Here is a 27,193-nt window from a genome sequence, read left to right as displayed (position 1 = left end):
AGCTCCTTCTGTCTTGTTGCTTTGTATCATTATTATTATTATTGGGTTATTTTATTTCCCTGCTTTGCTGCTCAGGAATGTGTCTGTTCCTGCGATTTGGGCTGGAGCTGAAATCACAGGTCCAGATCCGGTTTTGCTCTGCTTTAACTCCACAGAAACAAGTGGAGTTTTCCCACATTTTGCTCCTATTTGTAGTGGAACAGAGAGAAAAAAAAGGGGCCTATCGTCTTCTTTTTGATGGATCAAACAGCAATTGTTATGCTCTGGGATAGCAGAAATCCAACAGCAGGATATTCTGGAGGGAAAAATTATCCTCCTGCCTCTCTCGGCTCCTGATTCCCTAAAATTCACTATTTAGGGGAAGGGGGGAAAGTGGGGAGAAAAGGGAGATGAGGAGCATGGGCAGGGAGGTCTCCATGGAGTTTCCCACAGGCTGAGCCATATTTTGGGGCCTGTTAGTCCAGAAGGGTCTTTCTATGCCCCCAACAAGTGGAGGTTTGAAGGGTTTTTTGCCCACCTGCCCCAAACCTCCTTTTCATGGGGGTGTGTCCAGGGGGCTTTGGGCACTCTGAGGTCACCCCGTGGGATGAGGAGGCAGATCCTCACCCCATCCCACAGGACAGACCCCCAGCACCCAGGGGTGCAAAACAAGGCACCCAGGGGGGCAGAACAGGGCCCCAGTCCCTAAAAATGGGGCACCATCGAAACGGGGCACACTCGTGCCCGCTGTGCCCACTGTGCCCGCTGGTTTGGGCAGGGAACCGCTGCAACCCAGCCATGGATTTGGGAATGGGAGCCTTGGCAGCACAGGGGGCAAAGCAGCACCCCAAAAACCCCCTGGGGTTGGGGGGGGCTGCCCTGAGGGGGGTCCTGCAAATTTAGGGGGTGGCATTGGCTGCCTGTCTTTGAATTGGAGGTGCATTCCCAAGATTTTAGGAAAGTGTAACATAAAACTGTGAAAGTTTAGCAGGGAAAAAGCCTTCCTCCCACCGACCTGGCTGGCCAATCAGGAGGAAGCCCCGCACCTCCCTCACTTCTGACAACTATTTAGCAACTGAGCTCAGCTAAAGTTTCCAAAAAAGTTAGAATAACTTCCTCTCTCCAAGACCTCGATTTTTCTTTTTTTTTTCTTTTTTTTTTCTTTTTTTTTTTTTTTTTTTTGCACAACCTCAGTCCTTGAAATAAGAGCCCTTGGAGCAACCTGGAAAACGTTTGGTCAGCAAAAAGACAACAAAAAAAAAAGAAACAAAAAAAAGAAACAGAAAAAACAGGGGGGGAAGAAAACGGGAAAAAAAAAAAAAAGAAAAAAGAGCCCTCCTGTTTTTCCAAAGGATCTGTCTCAGGAATTTAAAAGCACATTTAAGAGCCAGGCACACACTCACATAACATAAGGAGGGGGGGAAAGGCTCTTCCCCTCCCCTTCGTGCAGAAAGCATGGAAGAAAACTCCAGCTCTCCTGTTTCCCCTGTGGACAGCCTGGGGACCAGTGAAGAGGAGTTGGAGAGGCAGCCAAAGAGATTTGGCAGGAAGAGAAGATACAGCAAGAAGTCCAGCGAAGATGGCAGCCCCAACCCAGGCAAGAGGGGGAAGAAATCCAGTCCCAGCTCCCAGTCTTATGAAGAACTCCAGAGCCAGAGGATCTTGGCCAACGTCAGGGAGAGGCAGAGGACTCAGTCGCTCAACGAAGCGTTCGCCGCCTTGAGGAAAATCATCCCCACCCTGCCCTCGGACAAACTGAGCAAAATCCAGACCCTCAAGCTGGCAGCAAGGTACATAGACTTCCTCTACCAGGTGCTGCAGAGCGATGAGATGGACAGTAAGATGACGAGCTGCAGTTACGTGGCTCACGAGAGGCTCAGTTATGCCTTCTCCGTGTGGAGGATGGAGGGAGCGTGGTCCATGTCGGCCTCCCACTAGCGGGTAGGTACCCATTTCTCTTCTCCTTCTTGATGCCCTGTGTCCCCCTGGGGCCCTTCCCCAGTGCTGAGGATGGGCTGGAATGGATGGGCTGGCATGCCAAGGGGCGATGGGGAGTTGAGTTGAGTTGAGTTGTGGCCGGTGCTTCCCGCTCGCTGAAAATGAATTCAGCTTCCTAAATGAGAGGTGCCTTGTTGAAGGGTGGGGGGAAATAAATCAAAATCGGGGTGGTTTTGGCTCTGTGGGAATGGGGCAGTGAGAGAGGATTGGTGTGGAGAGTTGGCTGGTGAGGGACTGGGGGGGAAACATCACCAGAAAGTGCTGCCTCGGGAAGGGTTTGGAGAGGAAAAGGGGGAAGCATCGCCAGAAAGTGTTGCTTCAGGAAGGGTTTGGAGAGGAAAAGGTGATCCTGGCGAGAGGCTGGAGAGGGGATAGCCCTGAAACAGCTGCTGCCACATTCCAGGGGTGCATGCACCCCCAAAATCCCAGTGGTGATCCTGCAGTGGCCACCTCCTCTCCCAGCCCCACGCGGGGCTCGGCGATGGGTTCGCCCCAGGTTGAGTTTCTCTCCAAAGAAACGAGCAGCAGATGTGGCCGTGCCCCTTCCCCCCACGCAGCAAAACACAACCAGAGGGGGAAGAAACTTCTCTGCATTTTCAGATTTGTCCAGTTTCCCTTCCCCAAAGTGCCAGGAAAGCTGTTGCACGGAGTTTTTCTCGTTTACTCTCGTCGCTAAAATTCTTCCTCGTGGCTTTCCATGAGCTGAAAAGGCACTTCCTCTTCAGCTGCCTTTCTAATAATCAGGGAGGGAGGAATAAACAGTAAGAAAGGAGGGGGGAAAGGCTTTTAATAACACCCTCATCTCCAGCTAATTAAGCAGAGCAGCTCTGCGTTGTGTCAGCCTGGGCTCAGAACATAAACCAGAGCCCACCAGCCCATTTCCCAGAGCAAACACTCCAAAGGGAAACTTTCCCCACCACCCCGGTGATGTAAAAATGAAATAATTTCAGCACGGGTTGCACTGAAGGCGAAAAGTTGATCCCAGCCCATTGGTGGGCCTTTTTTAAGGGGGCAAATGCAGCTTTGTTTGAGCATTGATAAAATAAACCCCAAATAAACTTGTGGGGGGGAAACTGGATATGACGGCTTTTAAAAAGGCTTAAAAATGTTCAGCCAGGACTTGATGGGGTAAAACAGCCTTGAAACAGTTCGGGAAACCACTCCCAAGGAAATGTTCCGCTCACATCCTGGAATGGTTTGGAGTGTGCTGGGTGAAGGTGTCCCCAAAATCTTCTGGGGAGCCCCCAAAACGTGTGTGTGTCTCCAAATGAGACCTTACCCCCACTGCACGAGTCGGCTGGGGCTGAATTTGTTTGGAAAAGGCGATTCTGCCGCCGTGGGGTGTGTGTGGCTGTTGCTGCTGTTCCTGTTCTTCGCATGATGTGCCCTAATTTCGACTGCAAAAAGCCCAAGTTGAGCTGGTTTTGACCAAGTCAAGCCTGGTTTATAAACCAGAGCGCCTTTTCCCGAGCTGAAAAACTGCAGCAAACACATTAAAATAAAAAAAAATTAATTAAAAAACCCCCAACAACACAAAAAAAAAAACCCTCCGGGCTTCTTGTCAAACCCAGATGTAAAATGTCCCGCACACATATTTCTTGGGCAGTTTAGATTGGCTGAGCAGCGAAGTGCTGGGCTGGAACAATGCGTGGATTCTGTTGTTTCCCAAACGATGTGCTGCCCCGAGCCGAGGATGGGCTGAAATCTCTTGCCTGAGGCTCCCAGCCCCTCCTGGCAGGCGGGAGGGAGATTTCTGAAACCAAAGCTAAAAAGAATCGTGGCTTAAATCCTTGGGAACGAGGCAGATTTTAGCTCAGCTTGGGGATGCCCTAAAAAAATTGGGAGGGAAATTCCTCACCAAGCGGAAAAAACGGCGAATCCAAACCCAACCCTGGTGCGTTTCGCGTTAGTTTTTGAGCTGCTCGGGATGTGCCATGACCCAAGTCCCAGCCTGGTGCCCCCAGGTGGTTTCTGCTCCATGGGTCATTCCCGATGTCCCGGAGCGTTCCCGGGAATGTGCGTGTGGTTGGACTGTTGAAAACGCTGTTGACAAATGGCCTGGAGCGGAGCGGTGTCGGGTTCGGGGGGTTGTGGCCACACCGAGCCCCGGCTGCCAGCAAAGCCAAAAAGCCCTCCAAGATCCTCCAGGATCTGCCACATCCTCCAGCAAAGCCGGTTGAGTGGTGGAATGTGGATTTTTGGATGGGTCTGTACCATTTAGAGGGGTTTGGGTGGTGGGACATGGACTCTTGGATGGGTCTGTCCTGCTCAGAGGGGTTTGGGTGGTGGGACATGGACTTTTGGATGGGTCTGTTGCACTCAGAGGGGTTTGGGTGGTGGGACATGGACTTTTGGAGGGGTCTGTTGCACTCAGAGGGGTTTGGGTGGTGGGACATGGACTTTTGGAGGGGTCTGTTGCACTCAGAGGGGTTTGGGTGGTGGGACACGGACTTTTGGATGGGTCTGTTGCACTCAGAGGGGTTTGGGTGGCGGGATGTGGACTTTTGGAGGGGTCTGTTGCACTCAGAGGGGTTTGGGTGGTGGGATGTGGACTTTTGGATGGGTCTGTTGCACTCAGAGGGGTTTGGGTGGTGGGACATGGACTTTTGGAGGGGTCTGTTGCACTCAGAGGGGTTTGGGTGGTGGGACATGGACTTTTGGATGGGTCTGTGGCACTCAGAGGGGTTTGGGTGGTGGGATGTGGATTTTTGGATGGGTCTGTCCTGCTCAGAGGGGTTTGGGTGGTGGGACATGGACTTTTGGATGGGTCTGTGGCACTCAGAGGGGTTTGGGTGGCGGGATGTGGACTTTTGGAGGGGTCTGTTGCACTCAGAGGGGTTTGGGTGGTGGGACATGGACTTTTGGATGGGTCTGTTGCACTCAGAGGGGTTTGGGTGGTGGGACATGGACTTTTGGATGGGTCTGTTGCACTCAGAGGGGTTTGGGTGGTGGGACGTGGACTTTTGGATGGGTCTGTGGCACTCAGAGGGGTTTGGGTGGTGGGACATGGACTTTTGGAGGGGTCTGTTGCACTCAGAGGGGTTTGGGTGGTGGGACATGGACTTTTGGAGGGGTCTGTTGCACTCAGAGGGGTTTGGGTGGCGGGATGTGGACTTTTGGAGGGGTCTGTTGCACTCAGAGGGGTTTGGGTGGTGGGACATGGACTTTTGGATGGGTCTGTCCTGCTCAGAGGGGTTTGGGTGGTGGGATGTGGACTTTTGGAGGGGTCTGTTGCACTCAGAGGGGTTTGGGTGGTGGGACATGGACTTTTGGATGGGTCTGTCCTGCTCAGAGGGGTTTGGGTGGTGGGACATGGACTTTTGGATGGGTCTGTCCTGCTCAGAGGGGTTTGGGTGGTGGGATGTGGATTTTTGGATGGGTCTGTCCCACTCAGAGGGGTTTTTAGGGATAACTCGACAGCAAATGCAGCCTCAGGAGGCCCCAAATTCCTGTCTGATTTGAGGATCAGCTCCTGCCTTTCCTAGGGAGAGGGGGATGTGAATGAGAGTGGTCAACCCTCCCTTTTCATTTGGTTTTGGGGAGACAAGCAAGGAGAGGTTTTCCCCTTGGAAAAAAAAAACCAACATTTTCCTCTTGGGCTGCGAGTAAAAGGAAAAGCAGAGGAGCTTTTTGATTAGAAAATCAGAGCCTTGGGAACTGGGAAAATGCCACCTGGCCCCTGCGAGCACCAGCAGGTCCTCCTCTGGCCACGAGAGCTTTTCCTGTTCTGCTCCACGGAATTCCAGACCACTCGCTCCAGGAGTTCCAGGGGGACAGAATCCCAGACTATTCTGAGTTGGGAGGGACCCACAAGGATCATCGAGTCCAACTCAAGTCAATGGCCCGCAGAGGGGATTGAACCCACAACCAAGTTTTAACCAACTGAGCTGATCTCAGGGTCAGGCTCTGCTTTGCTCTCGATGGGATGTTTCAGCTGAGCCTTCCTCCCCCCCAAATCCCCTCCATCCTCCTCCTTGCCGGCACCTGCGCCCTTTCCCCTCGCAGCCGCTTTTCTCTTTCGCTTTCAAAGTGTTCAAGACCCTCTTAACTGAAAAAAAACCCAAACAACCAAAAAACAAAACAAAAAAACCCCAAAACCCCAAACCAAACCAACAAAATTTTTAAAAAATCAGGGAAAAAAAGAGACACGAAATTTCCCGATAGCAGGAAAAAGCTGGGATGTGCAGAGTGCAAAGGACAACGCACCAGTAAGACCAGTTTTCCAGCACTGCCCTTCTTACCACTCACTGGGGACGAACCCTTCGCCTCCCCTGGGCTGGCACTGACATTATTAATTTTTAACCCCTTTCCCACCTTCCCCGTGCTGGAGGAGCCACATGCAACGTGTGTGCTCGATCCGCAGCCCCTTCAGACTCTCGGCGCTGCTTCCAGGAGAAACCCCCCAGCATCCTATTCCATTTTCTCCTTAAAGAAGCAAACAGATGTTATCTCTGCCTGCCCTGGGAACAAACCCTCATTCTCGAGCAGCCCAGCCCAGCCCAGCCAACCGGGGCTTTGGTGACACTGGAACGGAGCCCTTTTTGTCCCCAAAGCCCTATTAGTTTTTATTATTTTTTTTCTACGCATCCTTCAAAAAATGTAAATAAGTTTCCCCGACAGGAAGGATTGTAAAGTTTGGTATTTACATTAATAGGCTTGTAGCGGGGGGTTTTCATCTCAGCGCGTTTAAAAGCCCAGCAAAATGCATTTTGGAGCCTCTGTTTACGTTCGTGTCTTTCCCTGGGAAAGGATAAATCTGTTACCCAGCAGACACCAACCACGGCCAAAAACCGCTCGGGCTCGGGGATCTTTGACTAAGAGGGTGCAAGGAAAATGCTCCGGACAAGGAGACACGCAAAAAGACAAATCTGCCTTGGCTCAGACGCAAATAAATGAATTACCCATCAACGAGGGCTGGAGACTCGCACGGTGCGGGGGGAAATGTTGGATCAAAACCCAAGGACCGCTTAGAAAAAGCGGTAAAAAAAAAACCAACATGATGTTACTTAATTTTGCCCGAGGCAAAGCTGAAATAAAAAAAGTCCTCTGGGGAGGGATGTGCGTTGAAGGGTCATTAAGGGAACATTCAAGGCAGACATTTGGGCTAAGTGGCCCTAATTTGTCTCCAAATTAGTCAAACTCACACCGCTCGGATTTTCGAAGCATCCTGGTGAAAACAAAGGGAAACATTGAAACGCTTTTCCTTCGCAACCTCCCTTCGCATTCCTGCCTTTAGTGCTTTTTTGGGAGCATGTTCCGTGGAGTTGTAGGTGATAAATTACCCCCGGAGATCCCCACAGGCTCTTCCAGAGCTGGGACAGATCCCGCAACCACCTCCAAAACCTTTTCTGGGGACATTTCATGTCGCTCTTTCCCCCTCCCCAGCGCTCGAATTCTTTTTCCAGAATTATTTCCAGGTGGTTCAGCGCGGCTTTGAAATCCCCGAGCCCGAAATCTGCGCAGTTTTAGAGCCTTAGGAATAGTTGGATGAAGCCACGAAAACCCCGAAACGGAGAGAACTCGACGTGTCATCAGGGAATTACTGCAAATATTCCAGGGGGTTTTTTAATCCCCCTGCCCAGGCTTGGAGGAAAATTGGGAAGGGGGAATAAAAAAACCCGGTTAAAATGAAGCTGCTCCCACCAAACATCTCGGTGGGTTGGAGGGCCCCCACCGCTCCAGGTTTAATTCTTTAGGTGAATCTGGAAGGGAGGAAAACAACAACAAAAAATTAATAAAAAAACAACAAACCCAAACCCAGCAGCGTATTAGCAGCGTCGTGCTAATTAATGATTAGTTCTCGGGAATTAAAACAGTAGAAATATTTGTCAGGGATTAAAAAAATAAAAAAGAAAAACCAAAAAAAAACCCCCACAACAAAACAAAACAACACAACAAAAAAACCCCACCAACAAACAAACAAAAAAAACCCAATCAAGCAACCACCAGACACCCCGGCCTTTAATTAGATTTGTAGCTGGGGAAGATGACCACTCAGCAGCGACAACTAATCACACACAAATAGCAAATTAACTCCGCCAGCCAATAAATCAAAGCGGGGCAGAGCCGTCTCTTTAACCACTTCCACGCCTGGAAAAACAGCAGGATGGAAAAGCAGCGGGATCGGGATGGGATGCCGGGGATGGGGGTTTTAACCCCACGGCAACTGTGCAATTTTCTTGCCCTTCTCCTGCAAAAAAACAGTTGGGAATTAGAGCTCTGGCAGCGCTTCGGGATGTGCTTCTCCTCCTGCCTTAAAGCAGGGAATTTTTGGGGGGGGGTCGACTGGTAAAACTGGAATTTTGGGGGTGGTTCGACTGGTAAAGCTTTGGATTTTATCGGTGAATTTTATCTCTGTCACCCTGAGAGTCCGAGATTTGCGGGTTTTTACCTTGGGGAAGGGGGGAAAGAAGGAAATCGGTGTGTCTGTCACAGCAAGGGAAGCAGAGTCGGGAACTGGAGCTGGTTCTGCTGCAGGAGAAGGGGAAGGGGAAGGAGGAAAGAAAGAAATTTGTGTGTCTGTCACATCAAGGGAAGCAGCGTCGGGAACTGGAGCTGGTTCTGCTGCAGAAGGGTGAGAACGTCACGGGGAGGTTTTGTTACCTAAAAATAAAAATATCCAACAAGCAACAACTGCTCAGCCCCTTTGATAAGAGACGGCTCCGAGTGGCCTTTAGAGCCTTGAATTTTCCCGAAGGTTTCCCACATAGTCTGAGCCTTTGGGGTGCAAAAGGTGTTTAGATCTAACACTCCAAACCCCAAATCCTGGGGATCCAGCTGGGAAAGGGGCACTGAGCACCCCCAAACCTCTGCCATGAGTTTCCTTGGGGATCCTTGAGGTGTTTTTTGGGCAGATTCAGGTTCTTCCCCAGATCCCAAGAGTGCTCAGACACCAAAGCAGAAAATAACCCTGCCTGGTGAGTCTTCTCCTCCCATTCTTCCCCTCTCCATCTTTTAACCACAGCTTGGACAGCAGAAAAAGGAGGAGAGGGGGAGAGAAGAGACAGATGTCCACTGGTTCAGCTTGATATATATTTATTGGAAAAGGTCCAGTAAGCCTGGACTGGCTTTAATTGAATTCCTAATAAGACAGTTCTGCTGCCACCCCCGAGAAGAGGCTTCACCATTTCCTTAAGAGATATTAGACCTGCCAAACACACCCTTCAAAATGTATGAATTAGGGGGTTGGGGTGAGTTTAGCCACCGAGAAGCCTCCTGTAGGAATTTAGCTGATGGTGCCTTTGGTTTGTAGCCGTTGAGGCTTCAAAAATCGTATGTTTGTGCTTAAATGTAAATAAACTTAATTGTTCTGCTGAGAGAGATGTGGGGGAATCACGGCTGGACTGAGGCTGAAAAAATGAGTGAGTCCAGCTTGGGAAATTTGGGAGGGTGGGAGAGTGAGGATTTCTTGTAGAAAGCAGCATTTTAGATGGCCCTGTTACATCCTCATCCAGCAGCCCCACCATCAAGTTCCTAATTAAAATAATTCTTCCAGAGTGCCCCAAAAATGCCCATTTCAGCCCAATCCTTAGGGTGGGTTTTGTGCACATGGAGAAGAAATGTGTGATAAAGTTCCTTGGAAGGAATTCCTTGCTGGGAGGGAAAGCTCAGAAATCGTGGGGATATTATGAAAAATAAATAAAAAATAAGATTGTAGGTTCAGGGGAAAAAAAAGGCGAAGAGGCGGATGATTCCCAGCAAAGAACTTGCCACTGGTGAGGACAAGAAAGGAGTTTAATCCTCCGAAATGCAGCATCTTGACCCCCACCCTACGGATGCTCGTCCCGCATTAATGAGCCACTAATTAAAGGACTTGGGATGGAGAAAAGAGGTTTGACGCTTGCTCAGAGTGGGCACCTGCCTCCCTGTCCCCTCATTTGTGTGTCCCACACCGCTCCATGCCACAAAACACCCCAAATTTCATCCCAAAGCCTCTTTATTTTGGGAATTCTTTGGAGTTTTAAGTGTTTCTTCCCCCCAAATACACGGGCAGGTTCATCCTCAAGGCACCAGTGGGGTCCAGAGCTTGGACTTGCTGTGCAGGAACATCTCCCTGGAAAAGAAAGCAGAGCATTTTCAGCTCTGGGAATACCAGGGAATCACCCTCTGGAAACTTCCCGGGAAGATCCCAGGGCATAAAACTACATGAGAAAACCAGGCCAGATGGGAGATAATAATTTCTTTAAATCCCCCTCCCTGTGCATGCAACTCCTTCATCAGATAAGATGGAGATTCTACACATTTTTGCGTATTTTATGGAATTATTTGACCTGATGAGCTCGGGAAATTTCTGGCATCCCTTTTTCACTGGTGGTTGTGCGTGTGAGCTCCGGGCTGGGCTGTTCAGGAACTGCCCAACCTGATGTTTTACAGCAGATTTTCCACCCTTTGTTTGATAGATCTCTGTGCCCACCAGCGCTAAATAATCCACTTTACACCGTGTGGCTCCGAATTTCAAGCGGTGGGAATTCTGGTGGATCCTCCTCCTTCTCACCGGGATGTTCTGGGTTTGCACTCGGGTTTGGAGGGGGAAAAAAGTGGTTTAGGCTTTGACATTCTTCAAATCACAACCTGAGCCTCAAGAGTTCTGGAATTCCCGGTATCCCTTCCCTTTTCCCCTTGGAAATTTAAAAAGCAACCAGCGCGCCCACCGGGATTTCTTGTAAGGAGGAACTCAGCGCTGCTTTCACCTCCGGGGGAATTCATAGGGGGAAAAAAAGACCCAAAAAGATCCAAAAACATCATTTCAGGCCACCTCGGGGTGCTCAGAGGCATGGGGATTTGGGGCAGCATTTTCGGCGGTGAATTGGGAGCTCTAAACTCGCTGATTTCCAGGAGTTAATCCCAAAGTTTTCCTCTTGTTTTGTAAACGCGGCGAGACTTTCCCTCTTCAACGAGTGGCAAAAGGTAAATATTTTCAGGTTGTTGAGGGAACCGCGACGGGGCTTGGAAAAGCCTCGCCGTGAATAATCCGGGAATCATCGGATTTTCTGGAGAATAACGTCAGAATCCCAGAGGAAAATGCGCGGCTTTGAACGCAACGCTCTGCAAATCTATTCCCCTTTTTGTCGGCCGCGTTTGTTGTTCCTATTTGTGTCATTAGCCGTTAATTTTCTGTGCAATTAGGAAGGTTTGCCTCACACCCTGAGCTCCACGTGCCATTCCCAAGCGCGTTTATTCCCTCTGCTCCTGCAGAAAAGAGACCTCCTGTTTCTCCCCCATCTCGAGCCGTTTTCTCATTTCCATCATTTCTCCAGTGGGAGTTTTGCTTCTCTCGGATTTTTCATTGCAGGGTTTCTGCCCAACCTCTCACACAGCTCCATTTGCATTGGTTTGAAGCTCCAAATCCTCTTTCTCCAGAGGGAATCCAGGAGTTTTGACCTGGAATTCTTCACTGCCTCACAGCTCTTCTTCAGCTCAGGCACAGCCTTCAAATTGCACATGTGGTTAAAATATTTCCAAACCAGGAGGGGTTTCAGTCATTTTGGAAAGAGGGAGACAAGGACAGGGAGTTTTCCTGGAGCTCTTGAAGGGCAGGAATGGATGCCTGAAGTTTTTCAGGGTTCCTGGGACAATTTGGGACCTGGAGTTGCTCCATGGGGCTTTGTAGGTGCCAAACCCACCTGGGGAGTCTCCTCCAGCTCCAGAGATGTGGCACAACCAGGGGAGTCACTCTGGGAAGTTGGTGACCCAGTGGTACAACAAACATGGGAATGCCCACACTGGGAATGCCAAACCACCCCCTGGCACTGCTGGACCCCCAACCTTCAACCCTGGGCCCTCCCAGCATCTCCCAGCAGGAAAGGAACCCTGGAATTTGGGTTCTTCATGTCCTGGTGCCAACATTCTGGGCTGGAGCACCATCAGGGCTTTGCTGCAGCAGGTCCAGGAGGCATCACATGGGGCTGGGAGGCAGATGAGGCTTCTCCATTTCCATCCTGTCAGGAAACTAAGAATTTATTATACAAAAAGCAACCAAAAAACCCGAGGATTTGGCAGCAGTGAAGGGTGGGGATCCCTGCCAAGGCCTGGACAGCTGTACCTTCTTCTCTAGCAAGTTGTGTGAGCAGTGAGGGCTGTGCTGAGAGCCAAGAGGAGTTCCCAGAGCTGCCACATCGCATTTGGCTGATCCTCCCTCTGGAGGACACCTTAAAGAAACAAACTCACCCCAGCACAACTGGGGGGTCCTCCGGGGCTTCGTGGGTTGGGTTAGGTTGGGTTGTGGTGCTTCCCCCACCTCCCCTTCCCCAATTTCTGCTCCAAGGAGAGGGGACAGGGGGGAGGAGACTCACGCAAGGCTGTTTTTCCACTCTCTGCCCAAAGGCTGGGCTTGCCCCTCCCACCCACAGCAGCTCGAAATAACGCAGGAAATTGTGCAAAGCTCCGGCTGGAGGGCACGGGGCACCGCAGGCTGGGCTGGCACTGCCCATCTCACAGCTCTGGGCTGCTGGAAAGGCCTTGGGAAGGGCACAGCAGGAGGGAGGAGGTTTGAGTGGCTCTGCTGAGCCTGCAGATCCCAGGGAAGGGCTGGGGAAGCTCCCAGGCTTTGTCACCCTCTGGTAACAAAACCAAAGGCTCTCAGATAATGATAATTTTCTTTTAAACCAGGAAATTATCCTCCCTTTTCTTTAGGAGGTTTCCCAGGGGTTATCCCTGCTCTGTCCATCCCCTCCATCCCCAGCACTCCCCAGACTTCAAGGGTCAGGTTTGAGCTCAGCCCAGAAACAACCTCCCAGTCCTGCCACGTGGATTCCTATTCCCATTCCCATTCCCATTCCCATTCCCAAGCTCATTTTTCCTTGCAAACACCTCCCAGAGATCCTTGCAAGGGGCTGGTTTTTGCTCCAAAGCTGCACTGAGGGTGTCCAGTCCCCCAAATCTCCATCCTGGCAGCAGATTCACGGGCTCAGGTGGATGGAAAAGGTGGAAAGCCAGAGGAGGTGCTGCTGACTCAGCATCTGCTGGCACCAGAGGGCAGGATAAACTCTGTGAAATAAAGAACAAGGTGGCTCTGAGGTTGCATCCAAAGGGATCATCCCATGTGTGCCCAAGGGGGAGCACAGGGAATATCTGGGATTTCCTCCAGGACAAGGAGGAGCCCAGTTTAGCTCTGAGAACATCCCACATCCTCAGGGATAGCAGGTTATTCCCTTTAGGGTCAGGGCATGGCATCAGAGGTGTTTCCCACACACTGCACTCACAGCTGCCTTTCCAGAGAGGAAAAAAGCTCTTTTTTTAAAAAAAGAAACCTCCTGATTTTCTCTGCTGTGTTTTCCCAGGAATGCAATTAAAGCTCTGCTGCCCTTGTCTTAACAGGAGGCACCAGCTCAGCTCCAAACACAACAAGCCCAGGTTTGCTCCTTCCCTTTCTCAACAGCCACTTCCACAAACAACCCCAGTGTGAAAGGAGGACTCCAAACCTTCCATCAGGGAAAACCTCACATTGCTGGCAGGCTTTGGGAGCCAGGGAATTTGTGGTCTGAACACCAGGAAAGCTCCCAGGCCTCCCAGGTCAGGGCTGACCCTGCAGGCAGAGGATGTGCTGGGCTGTTGGAGCCACAGAAACTGGGACTGAATTCCTCTGGGATCTCAAGATTGGGGTGCAGAATAATAGTCTGATCCCCCAGAGGTGCTGGATCCACAGATCTGTCAGAAAGTGGGATGGAATTTCTCTAAAATTTAAAGATTGGGGTGCAGGATAATAATCTGCCCCTCCCTGAGGTGCTGGAGCCACAGATCTGTCAGAAAGTGGGATGAAATTCCTCTGGAATCTCAAGATTGGGGTGCAGGATAATAATCTGCCCCTCCCTGGAGCCACAGATCTGTCAGAAAGTGGGATGAAATTCCTCTGGAATCTCAAGATTGGGGTGCAGGATAATAATCTGCCCCTCCCTGGAGCCACAGATCTGTCAGAAAGTGGGATGAAATTCCTCTGGAATCTCAAGATTGGGGTGCAGGATAATAATCTGCCCCTCCCTGGAGCCACAGATCTGTCAGAAAGTGGGATGAAATTCCTCTGGAATCTCAGGATTGAGGTGCAGGATCCCAACCTGACCCCCCAGAGGTGCTGGAGCCACTGGATTTCATGACCTGCAGCACCTCAGCTCAGGACTGGATCCAGTTTAGACACCCAATATCTGGGAGATATTGGGTTGGGGACAGAAAGAACCAACCCCACCAATTTGATCGATTCCATGGATTCCTTGGATGGGAATCCTGGAATGCTGCTGAGGAGAAGAAATGCAGGAATTTGGGTGCCCTTTGGGAGTGAAAATTTCTCAGCCCTGAGGGAGAAATTGGGGCTGTAACTGTCCCCTGAGAAAGGGGTGTTTGAGGGGTGGCAAACTGGGAGGTGCTGGTTGATGGTGGGACCCCCCCTCCCAAGCTGCTCCCACCATCTCTGTCCTTCTCCAGCCTCTTTTCCTGGTTCTTGGTGGGCAGCATAAGTTCCATGGGATGTTGGGGTTGGATCTGCCCTCCCTTTGGGGGGACACTCAATCCCAGAAGCTCCAGCCTAATTTTGGGGATGAACCATCTGGTGGGGTGGGCCCAGTGGGCTTTGCTGTCCCCCCAAATGCAGGGGCCAGGCTGGACCTTCTCCCCACTCCCACCCAACCTGCCCACACCACGTTGGTGCCTCAGTTTCCCCTCCAAAAAGCCAAAGTTAACCCTCTGAGTGCCCACCTTGCCCCCTCCCCACCAGCAGGACCATCCTACACGTGGAGAAGGGATTCACATCCAACCACACCGGATTTTCCCTCCTCCCTGTTGGTTGTCTGCCCAAAATTCAGAGTGCCCAGGGGGGTCCTGGCATGCCAGAAGGATCCACAGGGGAAGCAGGGCCAGGTTGAGCATCTACAGCCACTTCTTTTCCTCTCCCAGCTTCTCCTTCCAGAGATCTAAAGTGCAGATGTTGCTCCTCAGCTTTGGAGGGAGACAAAAGAGGAAGGAAAGAGGTTAAAGCAGCTCTGAGTCACCCCAATCCTCGGCCTACTGTTGATTTAGAAACCTACCTCTGCTGGAAATGAGCTGCTCCAAAGTGTTTAACCTTTTGTATCCTGGCCAGAAAAACTAATAAATGAGAGCAAAACATCCCTCCTGAACCACAGGAGCAACAGAGCTGGAAAACCCCACGGTGGGGTCAGGGCTGAGGATAAAGTGACCCAGAACAAGTGACCTGGAGAGGGGGGGACATAAAAAGGAGGCATTAGTGGGGCAGATGATGGAAAGAGCAGGATGTGCTGCTCTCTGGGATCTGCTCCAGGCAGCAAAGAAAGGGGAGGAATCACTTCCCAAGAAAAGCAGGGAGAGGCTGTGCAAGGAAAAACAGCTCAGACCGATGGCAGGACTCGGGTTGGAGGGGCACCAACCCCACTTGGGGCACCTGGGGGTGCAGGATCTCCCAAATTGGTTCTCCATGGGCAGTTTGGGTGCTGCTCTGTCAGGGTTGAAGGCAAAGGGGAAGCGTTCCTGGGAGAAGGAGCTTTTCCACAGGTCCCACTCTGGATCCATGCCTAGGAAGCTCTGGAGGGGCTGGCACAGCAGACTGAGCGTGGCAGAACAGCTTTGGGAAGCCCTGGGAGTTTGGAAAGGCAATGAACCACCCAGCCCACTCCTTAGGTCTTGTTGAATCATCTTTTTGTCTTCAAAGGCGAGGGTGTAGCAGCGGAAGGAGAACCTTCCCTGGGATTTGAGGCACTGAGTGGGAGTTGGGAGCAAGGCCAGAGTGTGCTGAGCTCAGGGCACCTCCAGGAGGGTCCTGCAGCAGCATCTCCACGAGTTCACTTGGGCCAGAGCCATCCTGAGGTCTCCAGGTGGAGCAGAACCTTGTGAAGTGACCAAGGGGGCTTTGGGGAGTCCCCAAAACTGCAGGGATCAAAAGGAAAACTGCTGAGCACAATATGAAGACAACCCACCAAGGGTTTTGTGGAGATGGGGATGCTTTAAAAATAACCATTAATCGCCTTTCTGGTCAGCTCACAAATGCAAAACTGATGGATAATTCAGCCCCAAACACCTCCTGGAGTCCTTTCCCCTCATTCCTTCTCTCCCTCCCAGGAGATTTCCAGTCCTTCCACCTCAGACAGGAACTGAGACAGGATTGAACTCTGTGGGTTCCAATTTTCCTCCTAAAACCCAAAGAAACTTTTTTTCTTAAAAAAAAGCTATTAAAAATAAAGCCTATTAAAAGCACCATGTTAATTGGTGAAATAAGGGATTACATTGGGACTGTGTAGGAGGAGGAGCCTTTAGGAGTGGGATAAGGGATGTCTCAGAGAGCTGCTCCCACAGCTCTCCCTGTCCTTGCTGCTCTGGGGCTGAGCCCCACAGACACTGAGAAGCCCAAAGCAACTGAGTGTGTGTGACAGCTGTGCATAGATCCAGGAATTCCACATCCCTGGAAGTGTCACAGGACAGGGCTTGGAGCAACCTGGGATAGGGAAAGGTGGCCCTGCCCATGCCAAGGGCTTGGATTAGGTGCCCTTTAAAGGTCCCTTCCAACCCAAACCAGTGTGGGATTTTAATCCACACACTGCCCTAGACAGGACAGACCAAACCACCCCCGTACCTTCCCTGCATTCAATTTGATTTCCTAATTGACAATTAAACCTTCATTTCCATCAGTGATACAGCCCCCAAACATCCCTAATTAACATTTAATCCTTCTTTTCACCCACTGAAACAACACCCAGCCCTCAAACACCCCTAATTAACAATGAAACCTTCATTTCTATCGCTGATACAACACCCAGTCCCCAAAGCCCCCTAATTAACAATTCAACCTTAACTTCAATCAATTATACACTGCCCAGCCCCCAACTCCCCCGTGCAGGTTTAATTTGGGGAACAGGAAGCCCAAAGGAACGTTTTGCTGCCCCACAAACACAAGCCCCGTGGAAAGCTCAGGTGGGCAGAGCAGAGAGGATGTCCAGCATCAATCAGGTGTTCCCATCACCCCTGGAAACATTCCAGGCCAGGCTGGACCAGGTTTGGAGCTGGTCTGGTGGGAAGTGTCCCTGCCCATGGCCAGGGGTTGGATTAGATGCCCTTTAAAGGTCCTTTCTCACCCAAACCACGTGGTGATTATCTGTAAAGCCCAACAGGTTCAGAGTAAGGTCCTGATTCCCTCAGCACCATCTCAGCTCCCACCCAGGCTGGCACACCCCCAGAGGGGCACCATCTCAGCCCCCACCCACCTGGGGCACCCCCAGAGGGACAGCAGTGCCAAAGCCAAAGCACAAAGCCCTTGGTTTGAGCAGATGCCCCAGAGAGAGCAGGCACTGCATCAGTCCCACAGGGTTATCATCTCAGTGGGCACCTCAGGCTCAGAGGTTCACCCAGTCCAGCCTGCAGCTGGCACAGCCCAGCAAGAACAGCCAGCTGGTGCTGAGCTGAGTCATGCCCATCCCTGGCCTCAAAACATCCCCTTAACCCCTTCCTGAAACCCCCCAAAAAGCTGCCACCACACATCTGCATTGTGCAGGATGACAAGGCTACAAAGCAATTTTTCCAGAGCTTTTCCCAGGTTGCTGCATCTCAATCCCCTTTCTGGGAGTCACTGCTGTGACTCAGCAGAGCTTGGGCTCAATCCCACCAGGGCCAGCCCACTTTGGGACACCAGGAATGGGATTAAATCCCCCATGGAACAGAGACTGATTTATCTGCTCCCTGAGCAGACATTCCAGCTCTGCACGTTTCTCCCTCCAAGAGTTGGAACTTGGAGGGAGATTGTTTGAAAAACTGCTCCCTTTTCCCTCTGGTGAAGCCATAAAATGCAAAAGGGTGATGGGAAAGCCACAGGAGAGCTCTGGAGGGGCTCCTTTGTCTATGGGAAAGCTGGGAGGTGACAAGCAGGATATAAAAGAAGGTTTTAGGAATTATCAGGAATTGGAATTTAAAAGCCTCAGGGCGGTGGGTTCTGGGAGTGGAGGATCTTGGTAGGGCAGCTCCTCCTGGGGGGCTCAGGGCACCAGCCAGGCTGCAGAGGTGTTGCTCAAGAGGTTGGGAGTAAGATCAGGATTCCTGTCCTTCTTGCTGTGATTTCTCTGCGGGGCATCACCCCTGGAACATTTCCAGGAAGGGCCAGAGAGCAGCTGGCCAAGCTCAGGCCATTCCAAGCCATGATGAGTCCTGGGAAAAGAGGTGATTCAGGGCTTGCTCAGGGCTCTCCAAGCTCCTCAGGAGACCATGCTCCTGGAGCAGGATGGCAACACCCAAACCACAAACCAGGAATAAAACATCTCCCCTCCGACCAACCCAACCCCTCTGCTGTTGCCTTCCTCCTCCTCCTTCCCCTCCCGGGAGCCACCACAGCCTGAGGGGCCCAAACAGAGCTGCACAACAGCACAAACATCCAACAGCCAAGTGATTGGACACAGCCAAGGGATCTTCTGGATTGGGAAACATCTATCCAAGCGATTGTACACAACCAAGGGATTTTCTGGATTGGGAAACATCTGTCCAAGCAGTTGGACAGAACCAAGGGATCTTCTGGGTTGGGACACCTCTCTGAGGGCATCAAGTCCAGCCTGGGCAGTAGAAAACAATCAGCGCAAACCCATCCAAATTCCAGGTCACCTCCAGCATGCCCAGAGACAGGGGCTGGCATCAGCCACATACAGGGTGCCCAAAGCACCGGTGGGGACGAGCTGCAGTGCCCTCCCCCCCAGCCCCACCCACCCCACAGTGCCCCACTCCACGCCCTGCACTCCTTATCCTGGCAGGATTGTCTGCCATGTGAGAACAGAGGGATGGGAAGAGTTGGACTCTTCTGGCCCTCAGAGAGGATCAGAGCAGCTTTGTTGGCTGTGGCAGAGCCAAGGAAGGTTATGCCAAGGCAGGATTTGGCCCCTGGGTGGTGATCAATCCCAGATGGACACCTGGTCTACTCAACCCCTTCCAAAATCCTGGCAGATGAAACATAGGCTGGATCACCCCCTGGGTGATCAAAGCAGCACCTGCTGCCCCAGGAAAGGAGGATGGATGGGGCTGAAGGACCTCAGGGACCTGCAGGGGTGTGGGCAGCCAGGGCATGTTCTCCAAACACCACAGGGAGGATGCTGAGGAGCAGCCTTTCCTCTGCAAACATCCGGGAATGGCACCTGGGATGGGAGTCCAAACCCTGGTGTGTCTACTTAGACAGGAAATCCAGGGAATTCTTCCCCCTGAAGGCTTTTTGGGATCCTCTGTAATGATCCATGAGTGGAAAACCAGCATTAAATGCCCCAGGGAAGGTGTCCCAACAACACTTTGCCAAGAGCAAGCACAGGGAAAACTTCCCTTCCTACTCCAAATGCCCCTCAAAAAGAGTCTTTTTCCAGCAAGGCTCACTCAGGGCTGGAAGGATTTTGCTTCCCAGAGTTTTCTCCTCAAGGGCCATACTTTTTGCAGGGAATGAATCCCTTGAAAACTAAAATCCCTGGAGTGTCTTTCCCCACAGAGAGATGGCAAAGCTGAGTCACAGAGGGCATAAATCCTGGGATAAACCACCTCCAAGGCGGGTGTTGGTGGGTTTTTGGGATCTGAGGTGGCACCTTCCCCATCTTCCCACCGTGCCATCCTGCAGAGGGATCATCCCTGCCCAGGTCTCTCCCTGAATTTGCTCTCCCAGCCTTGCTGAAGTCCAGCATCTGGAATGTGACGTCACCCCAGGATTGATGGGCAGCAGCAGCAGCAGCAGCACATCCAGCTGTGCACATCTGGCCTCCAGGTGTTCCAGCTGCTCCTTGGCAGGGGCCATGTAGAGCATAACAAAGCACCCCAAGGTCAGGAGGAGATCCTACCTGTCCTGGGGATGCTTCACAGGAGCCCTCCAAATTCCAGGGATTTTAAGGCTCTGTTTTCACTGGGTGGCCCTCAGAAATCCTTGTTGTTTTTTTTCATAATCCTTATTTTATTTAAAGTGAGGAGTTGGAACCCTAAATGGTGGTAAACCCCAGGGATTGTTGTTGTTATTCATTCCATTGGCATTAATCCATTGAGTCACTGGGATTGTCCTCTCCCTGATGTGCTCCAGGAGTAGATGTTGCTCCATGGTCTTTGTGCTGCCCAGAGGAAAACTGGGATGTGCCTCCTCATCTGGAAAGTTCGCAAAGGATTTAATCTCAGCAGGAGGAGGTGAACTGGGAAAATCCAGGTCTCACCCAACCCTGTGGCTGAGCTCCATCAGTGTGTGATCCATCAGTGTGTGCTCCATCAATGTGTGCTCCATCAATGTGTGCTCCATCAATGTGTGCTCCATCAATGTATGATCCATCAGTGTGTGCTCCATCAGCCTGAGCTCCATCAGCCTGTGCTCCATCAGTGTGTGCTCCATCAGCCTGTGCTCCATCAATGTGTGCTCCATCAATGTGTGCTCCATCAATGTGTGCTCCATCAGTGTGTGCTCCATCAATGTGTGCTTCATCAGTGTGTGCTCCATCAATGTGTGCTCCATCAGCCTGTGCTCCATCAATGTGTGCTCCATCAGTGTGTGCTCCATCAATGTGAGCTCCATCAGTGTGTGCTCCATCAATGTGTGCTCCATCAATGTGTGCTCCATCAGTGTGTGCTCCATCAATGTGTGCTCCATCAGCCTGAGCTCCATCAGTGTGTGCTCCATCAGTGTGTGCTCCATCAATGTGTGCTCCATCAGCCTGTGCTCCATCAATGTGTGCTCCATCAGTGTGTGCTCCATCAATGTGTGCTCCATCAGCCTGTGCTCCATCAGTGTGTGCTCCATCAATGTGTGCTCCATCAATGTGTGCTCCATCAGTGTGTGCTCCATCAGCCTGTGCTCCATCAGTGTGTGCTCCATCAATGTGTGCTCCATCAATGTGTGCTCCATCAGTGTGTGCTCCATCAATGTGTGCTCCATCAGCCTGAACTCCATCAGTGTGTGCTCCATCAATGTGTGCTCCATCAGCCTGTGCTCCATCAGTGTGTGCTCCATCAGCCTGTCCTCCATCAGCCTGTGCTCCATCAATGTGAGCTCCATCAGTGTGTGCTCCATCAGTGTGTGCTCCATCAGCCTGTGCTCCATCAGTGTGTGCTCCATCAAGGTGTGCTCCATGAGCCTGTGCTCCATCAATGTGTGCTCCATCAGTGTGTGCTCCATCAATGTGTGCTCCATCAGTGTGTGCTCCATCAATGTGTGCTCCATCAGCCTGTCCTCCATCAGCCTGAACTCCATCAATGTGTGCTCCATCAGTGTGTGCTTCATCAGTGTGTGCTCCATCAGTGTGTGCTCCATCAGCCTGTGCTCCATCAGTGTGTGCTCCATCAATGTGTGCTCCATCAATGTGTGCTCCATCAATGTGTGCTCCATCAGCCTGTGCTCCATCAGTGTGTGCTCCATCAATGTGTGCTCCATCAGTGTGTGCTCCATCAGCCTGTGCTCCATCAGCCTGAACTCCATCAGTGTGTGCTCCATCAGTGTGTGCTCCATCAGTGTGTGCTCCATCAATGTGTGCTCCATCAGTGTGTGCTCCATCAATGTGTGCACCATCAGTGTGTGCTCCATCAATGTGTGCTCCATCAATGTGTGCACCATCAGTGTGTGCTCCATCAGTGTGTGCTCCATCAATGTGTGCTCCATCAGCCTGTGCTCCATCAGTGTGTGCTCCAGCAGTGTGTCCTCCATCAGCCTGAACTCCATCAATGTGTGCTTCATCAGTGTGTGCTCCATCAGTGTGTGCTCCATCAGCCTGTGCTCCATCAGTGTGTGCTCCATCAATGTGTGCTCCATCAATGTGTGCTCCATCAGCCTGTGCTCCATCAATGTGTGCTCCATCAATGTGTGCTCCATCAGTGTGTGCTCCATCAGCCTGTGCTCCATCAGCCTGAACTCCATCAGTGTGTGCTCCATCAGTGTGTGCTCCATCAGTGTGTGCTCCATCAATGTGTGCTCCATCAATGTGTGCACCATCAGTGTGTGCTCCATCAATGTGTGCTCCATCAGCCTGTGCTCCATCAGTGTGTGCTCCATCAATGTGTGCTCCATCAATGTGTGCTCCATCAGCCTGTGCTCCATCAGTGTGTGCTCCATCAGCCTGTGCTCCATCAATGTGTGCTCCATCAAGGTGTGCTCCATCAGCCTGTGCTCCATCAATGTGTGCACCATCAGTGTGTGCTCCATCAATGTGTGCTCCATCAGCCTGTGTTCCATCAGTGTGTGCTCCATCAGTGTGTGCTCCATCAGTATGTGCTCCATCAGTGTGTGCTCCATCAAGGTGTGCTCCATGAGCCTGTGCTCCATCAATGTGTGCTCCATCAGTGTGTGCTCCATCAATGTGTGCTCCATCAGCCTGTGCTCCATCAATGTGTGCTCCATCAGTGTGTGCTCCATCAATGTGTGCTCCATCAATGTGTGCTCCATCAGTGTGTGCTCCATCAGCCTGAGCTCCATCAGCCTGAGCTCCATCAGCATGTGCTTCATCAGTGTGTGCTCCATCAAGGTGTGCTCCATGAGCCTGTGCTCCATCAATGTGTGCTCCATCAATGTGTGCTCCATCAATGTGTGCTCCATCAGCCTGTGCTCCATCAGTGTGTGCTCCATCAGTGTGTGCTCCATCAGCCTGTCCTCCATCAGTGTGTGCTCCATCAATGTGTGCTCCATCAGTGTGTGCTCCATCAGTGTGTTCTCCATCAGCCTGTGCTCCATCAGTGTGTGCTCCATCAGTGTGTGCTCCATCAATGTGTGCTCCATCAGCCTGTGCTCCATCAGCCTGTGCTCCATCAGTGTGTGCTCCAACATTGTGTGCTCCATCAGGCTGTGCTCCATCAGTGTGTGCTCCATCAGTGTGTGCTCCATCAGTGTGTGCTCCATCAGCCTGTGCTCCATCAGTGTGTGCTCCATCAATGTGTGCTCCATCAGTGTGTGCTCCATCAGCCTGTGCTCCATCAGTGTGTGCTCCAACATTGTGTGCTCCATCAGGCTGTGCTCCATCAGTGTGTGCTCCATCAGCCTGTGCTCCATCAGTGTGTGCTCCATCAATGTGTGCTCCATCAGTGTGTGCTCCATCAGTGTGTGCTCCATCAATGTGTGCTCCATCAGTGTGTGCTCCATCAGTGTGTGCTCAATCAATGTGTGCTCCATCAGTGTGTGCTCCATCAGCCTGAGCTCCATCAGTGTGTGCTCCATCAGTGTGTGCTCCATCAGCCTGTGCTCCATCAATGTGTGCTCCATCAATGTGTGCTCCATCAGTGTGTGCTCCATCAATGTGTGCTCCATCAGTGTGTGCTCCATCAGTGTGTGCTCCATCAATGTGTGCTCCATCAGTGTGTGCTCCATCAGTGTGTGCTCCATCAATGTGTGCTCCATCAGTGTGTGCTCCATCAGTGTGTGTTCCAGCAGTGTGTCCTCCATCAGCCTGAACTCCATCAATGTGTGCTTCATCAGTGTGTGCTCCATCAGTGTGTGCTCCATCAGCCTGTGCTCCATCAGTGTGTGCTCCATCAATGTGTGCTCCATCAATGTGTGCTCCATCAGTGTGTGCTCCATCAATGTGTGCTCCATCAGCCTGAACTCCATCAGTGTGTGCTCCATCAATGTGTGCTCCATCAGCCTGTGCTCCATCAATGTGTTCTCCATCAGTGTGTGCTCCATCAATGTGTGCTCCATCAATGTGTGCTCCATCAGTGTGTGCTCCATCAATGTGTGCTCCATCAATGTATGATCCATCAGTGTGTGCTCCATCAATGTGTGCTCCATCAGCCTGTGCTCCATCAGTGTGTGCTCCATCAATGTGTGCTCCATCAGTGTGTGCTCCATCAATGTGTGCTCCATCAATGTATGATCCATCAGTGTGTGCTCCATCAGCCTGAGCTCCATCAGCCTGTGCTCCATCAGTGTGTGCTCCATCAATGTGTGCTCCATCAGTGTGTGCTCCATCAATGTGTGCTCCATCAGCCTGAGCTCCATCAGTGTGTGCTCCATCAGCCTGTGCTCCATCAGTGTGTGCTCCATCAATGTGTGCTCCATCAGCCTGTGCTCCATCAATGTGTGCTCCATCAATGTATGATCCATCAGTGTGTGCTCCATCAGCCTGAGCTCCATCAGTGTGTGCTCCATCAGTGTGTGGTCCATCAATGTGTGCTCCATCAGCCTGAACTCCATCACCCTGTGCTCCATCAGCCTGTGCTCCATCAGCTCCATCTCTCTCACTGGCTGGGATCACACAGAGCCAGAAGGGACCTTGGACTCTCCCCTTGACTTTTCTTCTGGTCTCATCTCCTTAGGATCCTCCATTGCCTTTACTTCTCCCAGACTGGGAGGTCCAACCATCCTCAAGGATGGCCCACAGAGGGAGGAACAGTCTCAGAGCAAGGGCCAAAGCTTCAGATTCCTTTTCCTTATTCCACATCCTCAGTTAATTAATCCTCCTGATTAATTGCGGGGCTGTCGGACACAGGGAGGATGTTCTACCTCCAACCTCCCACCAAGTTCTGAAAAGCCTGGAATTAGCTGAGAGGTTTTACCCTGGACATCCTGTTGGTGGTACTTTCTGGGGGCCCTGTGGCTCAGGAATGATCCTCTGCATGGGATGTGTTTTTAGAAGGTTTCCCAGCTGGAACACCCACATAATTGTGGCTTTTCCCTTCATCCGGGAGACTTGAGGAGGAGCAGGATGGTTGGTGAGGCTGTCCCAGCACAGGCACCAACCTGTGGCGGCAGATGGGATGTTGGTCCTGACTCCACGCCCCTGGGTGTCCATAATTATCTGAATTCCTTCTTCCCTTCTCCCTTCCCTCTGCAGCCTCTCAGGCTGGTCCATCACACATCTGAGCTCTCTCCCTTCCACAAGGACCATGCAGCAGAAAGCAACCACCCCCATGGGAATTTATTCCCACAGCCCCATCTTTTTAGCCCCCCAAATCCAGGGATTTGCCCTGGGTTTATCCTTTCATGGTGGGAGATGCCCCCAAGATCTGGTGGTTTAAGGTGCTGTTCCTTCATGCCTCAGTTTCCCCTTTGTGTCTCGTCATTGGTGGTGCTCCCAGAAGCTCCCCCAGCCCCTTGCCCTGCAGATGGATGTTCCCAGGGAATGTTCCACAAGGATGGGTTGTTTTCCCAAGCAGAGGTGTGGGCAGATGTGCTCAAGGACACAACAGAGGTGTTGATGTCCCACCTCAACCTGCCACCATCTCGCTGTTTCCCACCCAGGGGGTCCCTTGCGGGGTGACTCAGTGGCTGAGAGACCCTTCCCAAAGTGCTGGTGCATGGAAATGCCTTTCCCAAATCCAGCTCTCCATCCTCCTCAGGGACATCCTGGCTTTCCCCTCAGGGGAGGTCACCTGCTCCCAAAGGTCCTGCTGCTGCTGAGCAAGGTGGGCTTTGTCCTAAAAAAGTGGCTTTCACAGCAGGGACCTTCACAGGAGAGCAGGGCACCTGCAGCTGGCAGGGACCATCCATCCTCCATCCCTCCTTCTGCCTGATGGAGAAAACCATCTGAAAAGTAAACCAGACCATCTGAAAATTAGACCAGACCATCTGAAAATTAGACCAGACCATCTGAAAAAGAAACCAGACCATCAGAAAATCTGTCTGTGGGATCTTCCTCCTCCTCTTCCTCCTCCTCCTCCCTGTGTTTTGCTTCCCTTCCCTGAGTCCCTCCCTGGGCAGCCTTAGGGAAGGGCCAGCCTGTCCTCTGCCAGATGTGGGTGCCCCCAAACCACCCTCCTGAGCAGCTGAGCTCAGGTCTAAGTGCTCCTGGGCAGCATGACAAGTCCTTGAACTCATCTGCAGAATGTGGTTGTAATTAGATAATTAATAACTAGGAGAAGGAAAGGAAATCAGTTTTGCTTAGTGGGAGGAAATAATGACATCTGCTTTTTGATCCAGGAGCTGAGGGGGCTCTGCTGAAGGCAGGAGCAGCACCCTGGGCACTGCCAGGTCATGCAGTTGGTCCCATCAAGCCCCCAGAATCTGCCCCATCCCTGAAAGTGTCCCAAGCCAGGTGGGACAGGGCTTGAAGCCACCTGGGCTGGTGGAAGGTGTCCCATGGCAGGGGTGGCACTGGGTGGGCTTTGAGGTCCCTCCCAAGCCACCCATTCCATGATCCTCTGGAACTGCCATGTGAAGGTGTAATGCCAACCATGCTGTTGGCACCAGACTCTGAGCTTGGGCCACACATTCCAAAGTCAGAGGGATTGGGTAGGTCCCACTGGTTTTTCTCTCCTTGCTGGTGGGTTTGGGAAGAAAACCTCTCCAATTCCAGCAGAAGTTGCCTGATGGTGCAGAAGGAGCTGTGGGTGGGGGTTCTGAAGCCCATCTCAGGTGCCTGAGCATCCCTTGGTTTCACCATCCTGCTGGGACCAGGGGCAGGATTGGACACGTGGCCATGACCCACAGTCTGGATTTGTAGGGGCAAAGAACTTCCCAGACAACACATCTCAGAGCCATGTTCTGTGTTCGGTGTGTTTATTTGTCTTCTATTCTTTTTTTCCTTCCCTCCAGACTGTCCAGAGCCTGCAAGTGAAGTGGAATTGGGATTTCTCCAAGTTTGTAGCTTCTGAAACCTTAAAAACCTCAAGGAAACTGGTCCAAAAGACCCCTCTTGACCTCCCTGGCTCTGAACTCTTGAGAAGCACTTGGACTGAGCAGAAACCAGCCCTGAAGGGGCTGAACCTTTGTGGCATCTCCCCCCAGAGCCACTGACCAAAGAGAGGAGAAGAAGAACCTTCCTGGTTGTCCGTTCTGTGTCTGTCTGTCCATGTGGTTGGTGTTTTAGTGCTGATTTTTATTTTATTTTTATTCTGAAAAACCAAGAAAAATCTCAATTCAGGAACATATCAACGAGACATCTCTGGGTTGGGTTTTCCTCCTCCTTAACCGTGTCTTTTTTGTTGTTGCTGTTGTTGTTGTTTTGAGCTATTTTTTTAAAGCCCAAACCTGATTTTTTTTGTACAGTCAAGGCAAAACTGGACCAAGGCTCTCAGAAAAAACTGGGAAAAGAAGGTGTCCCCAAGTCCCTGCATGATTTGGGACAAGCCCAGCCTGGATTACAGACCGCCCTGCACACTCTGCCACTCTCCCTTCCTGCTCCCCTGATCTGCTACAGCTCATCCCCCTCTTTTTTTGGGTTGGATTTTGGTTATTTTTTTTTCATTCTCTGTTCCAGTGTATATGTGGCTTATTTGTCTTATTTATTGAGATATTTTTAACGAGCTAAGAGACTGCAATGTGGCTGTGTATACTGCTTCTCTTGCCAATAAAAATAAAGATGTCCTGCAGCTA

General features: G+C 51.4%; 1 protein-coding gene across 1 annotated transcript; it reads left to right on the top strand.

Moving 5' to 3' along the window:
• Positions 1–1,091: 1,091 nt before the first annotated feature.
• TWIST2 (twist family bHLH transcription factor 2) lies at positions 1,092–27,193 on the top strand. Its single transcript, XM_071562151.1, has 2 exons — positions 1,092–1,920; positions 26,414–27,193. The coding sequence occupies exon 1, from the start codon at positions 1,435–1,437 to the stop codon at positions 1,915–1,917; it is 483 nt and encodes a 160-aa protein (XP_071418252.1). The 5' UTR covers positions 1,092–1,434; the 3' UTR covers positions 1,918–1,920; positions 26,414–27,193.

The sequence above is a fragment of the Pithys albifrons genome, chromosome 8 (genome assembly GCF_047495875.1).
Source record: "Pithys albifrons albifrons isolate INPA30051 chromosome 8, PitAlb_v1, whole genome shotgun sequence".
Classification (NCBI taxonomy): domain Eukaryota; kingdom Metazoa; phylum Chordata; class Aves; order Passeriformes; family Thamnophilidae; genus Pithys; species Pithys albifrons.
This window is presented reverse-complemented; position numbering and strand designations above follow the sequence as displayed.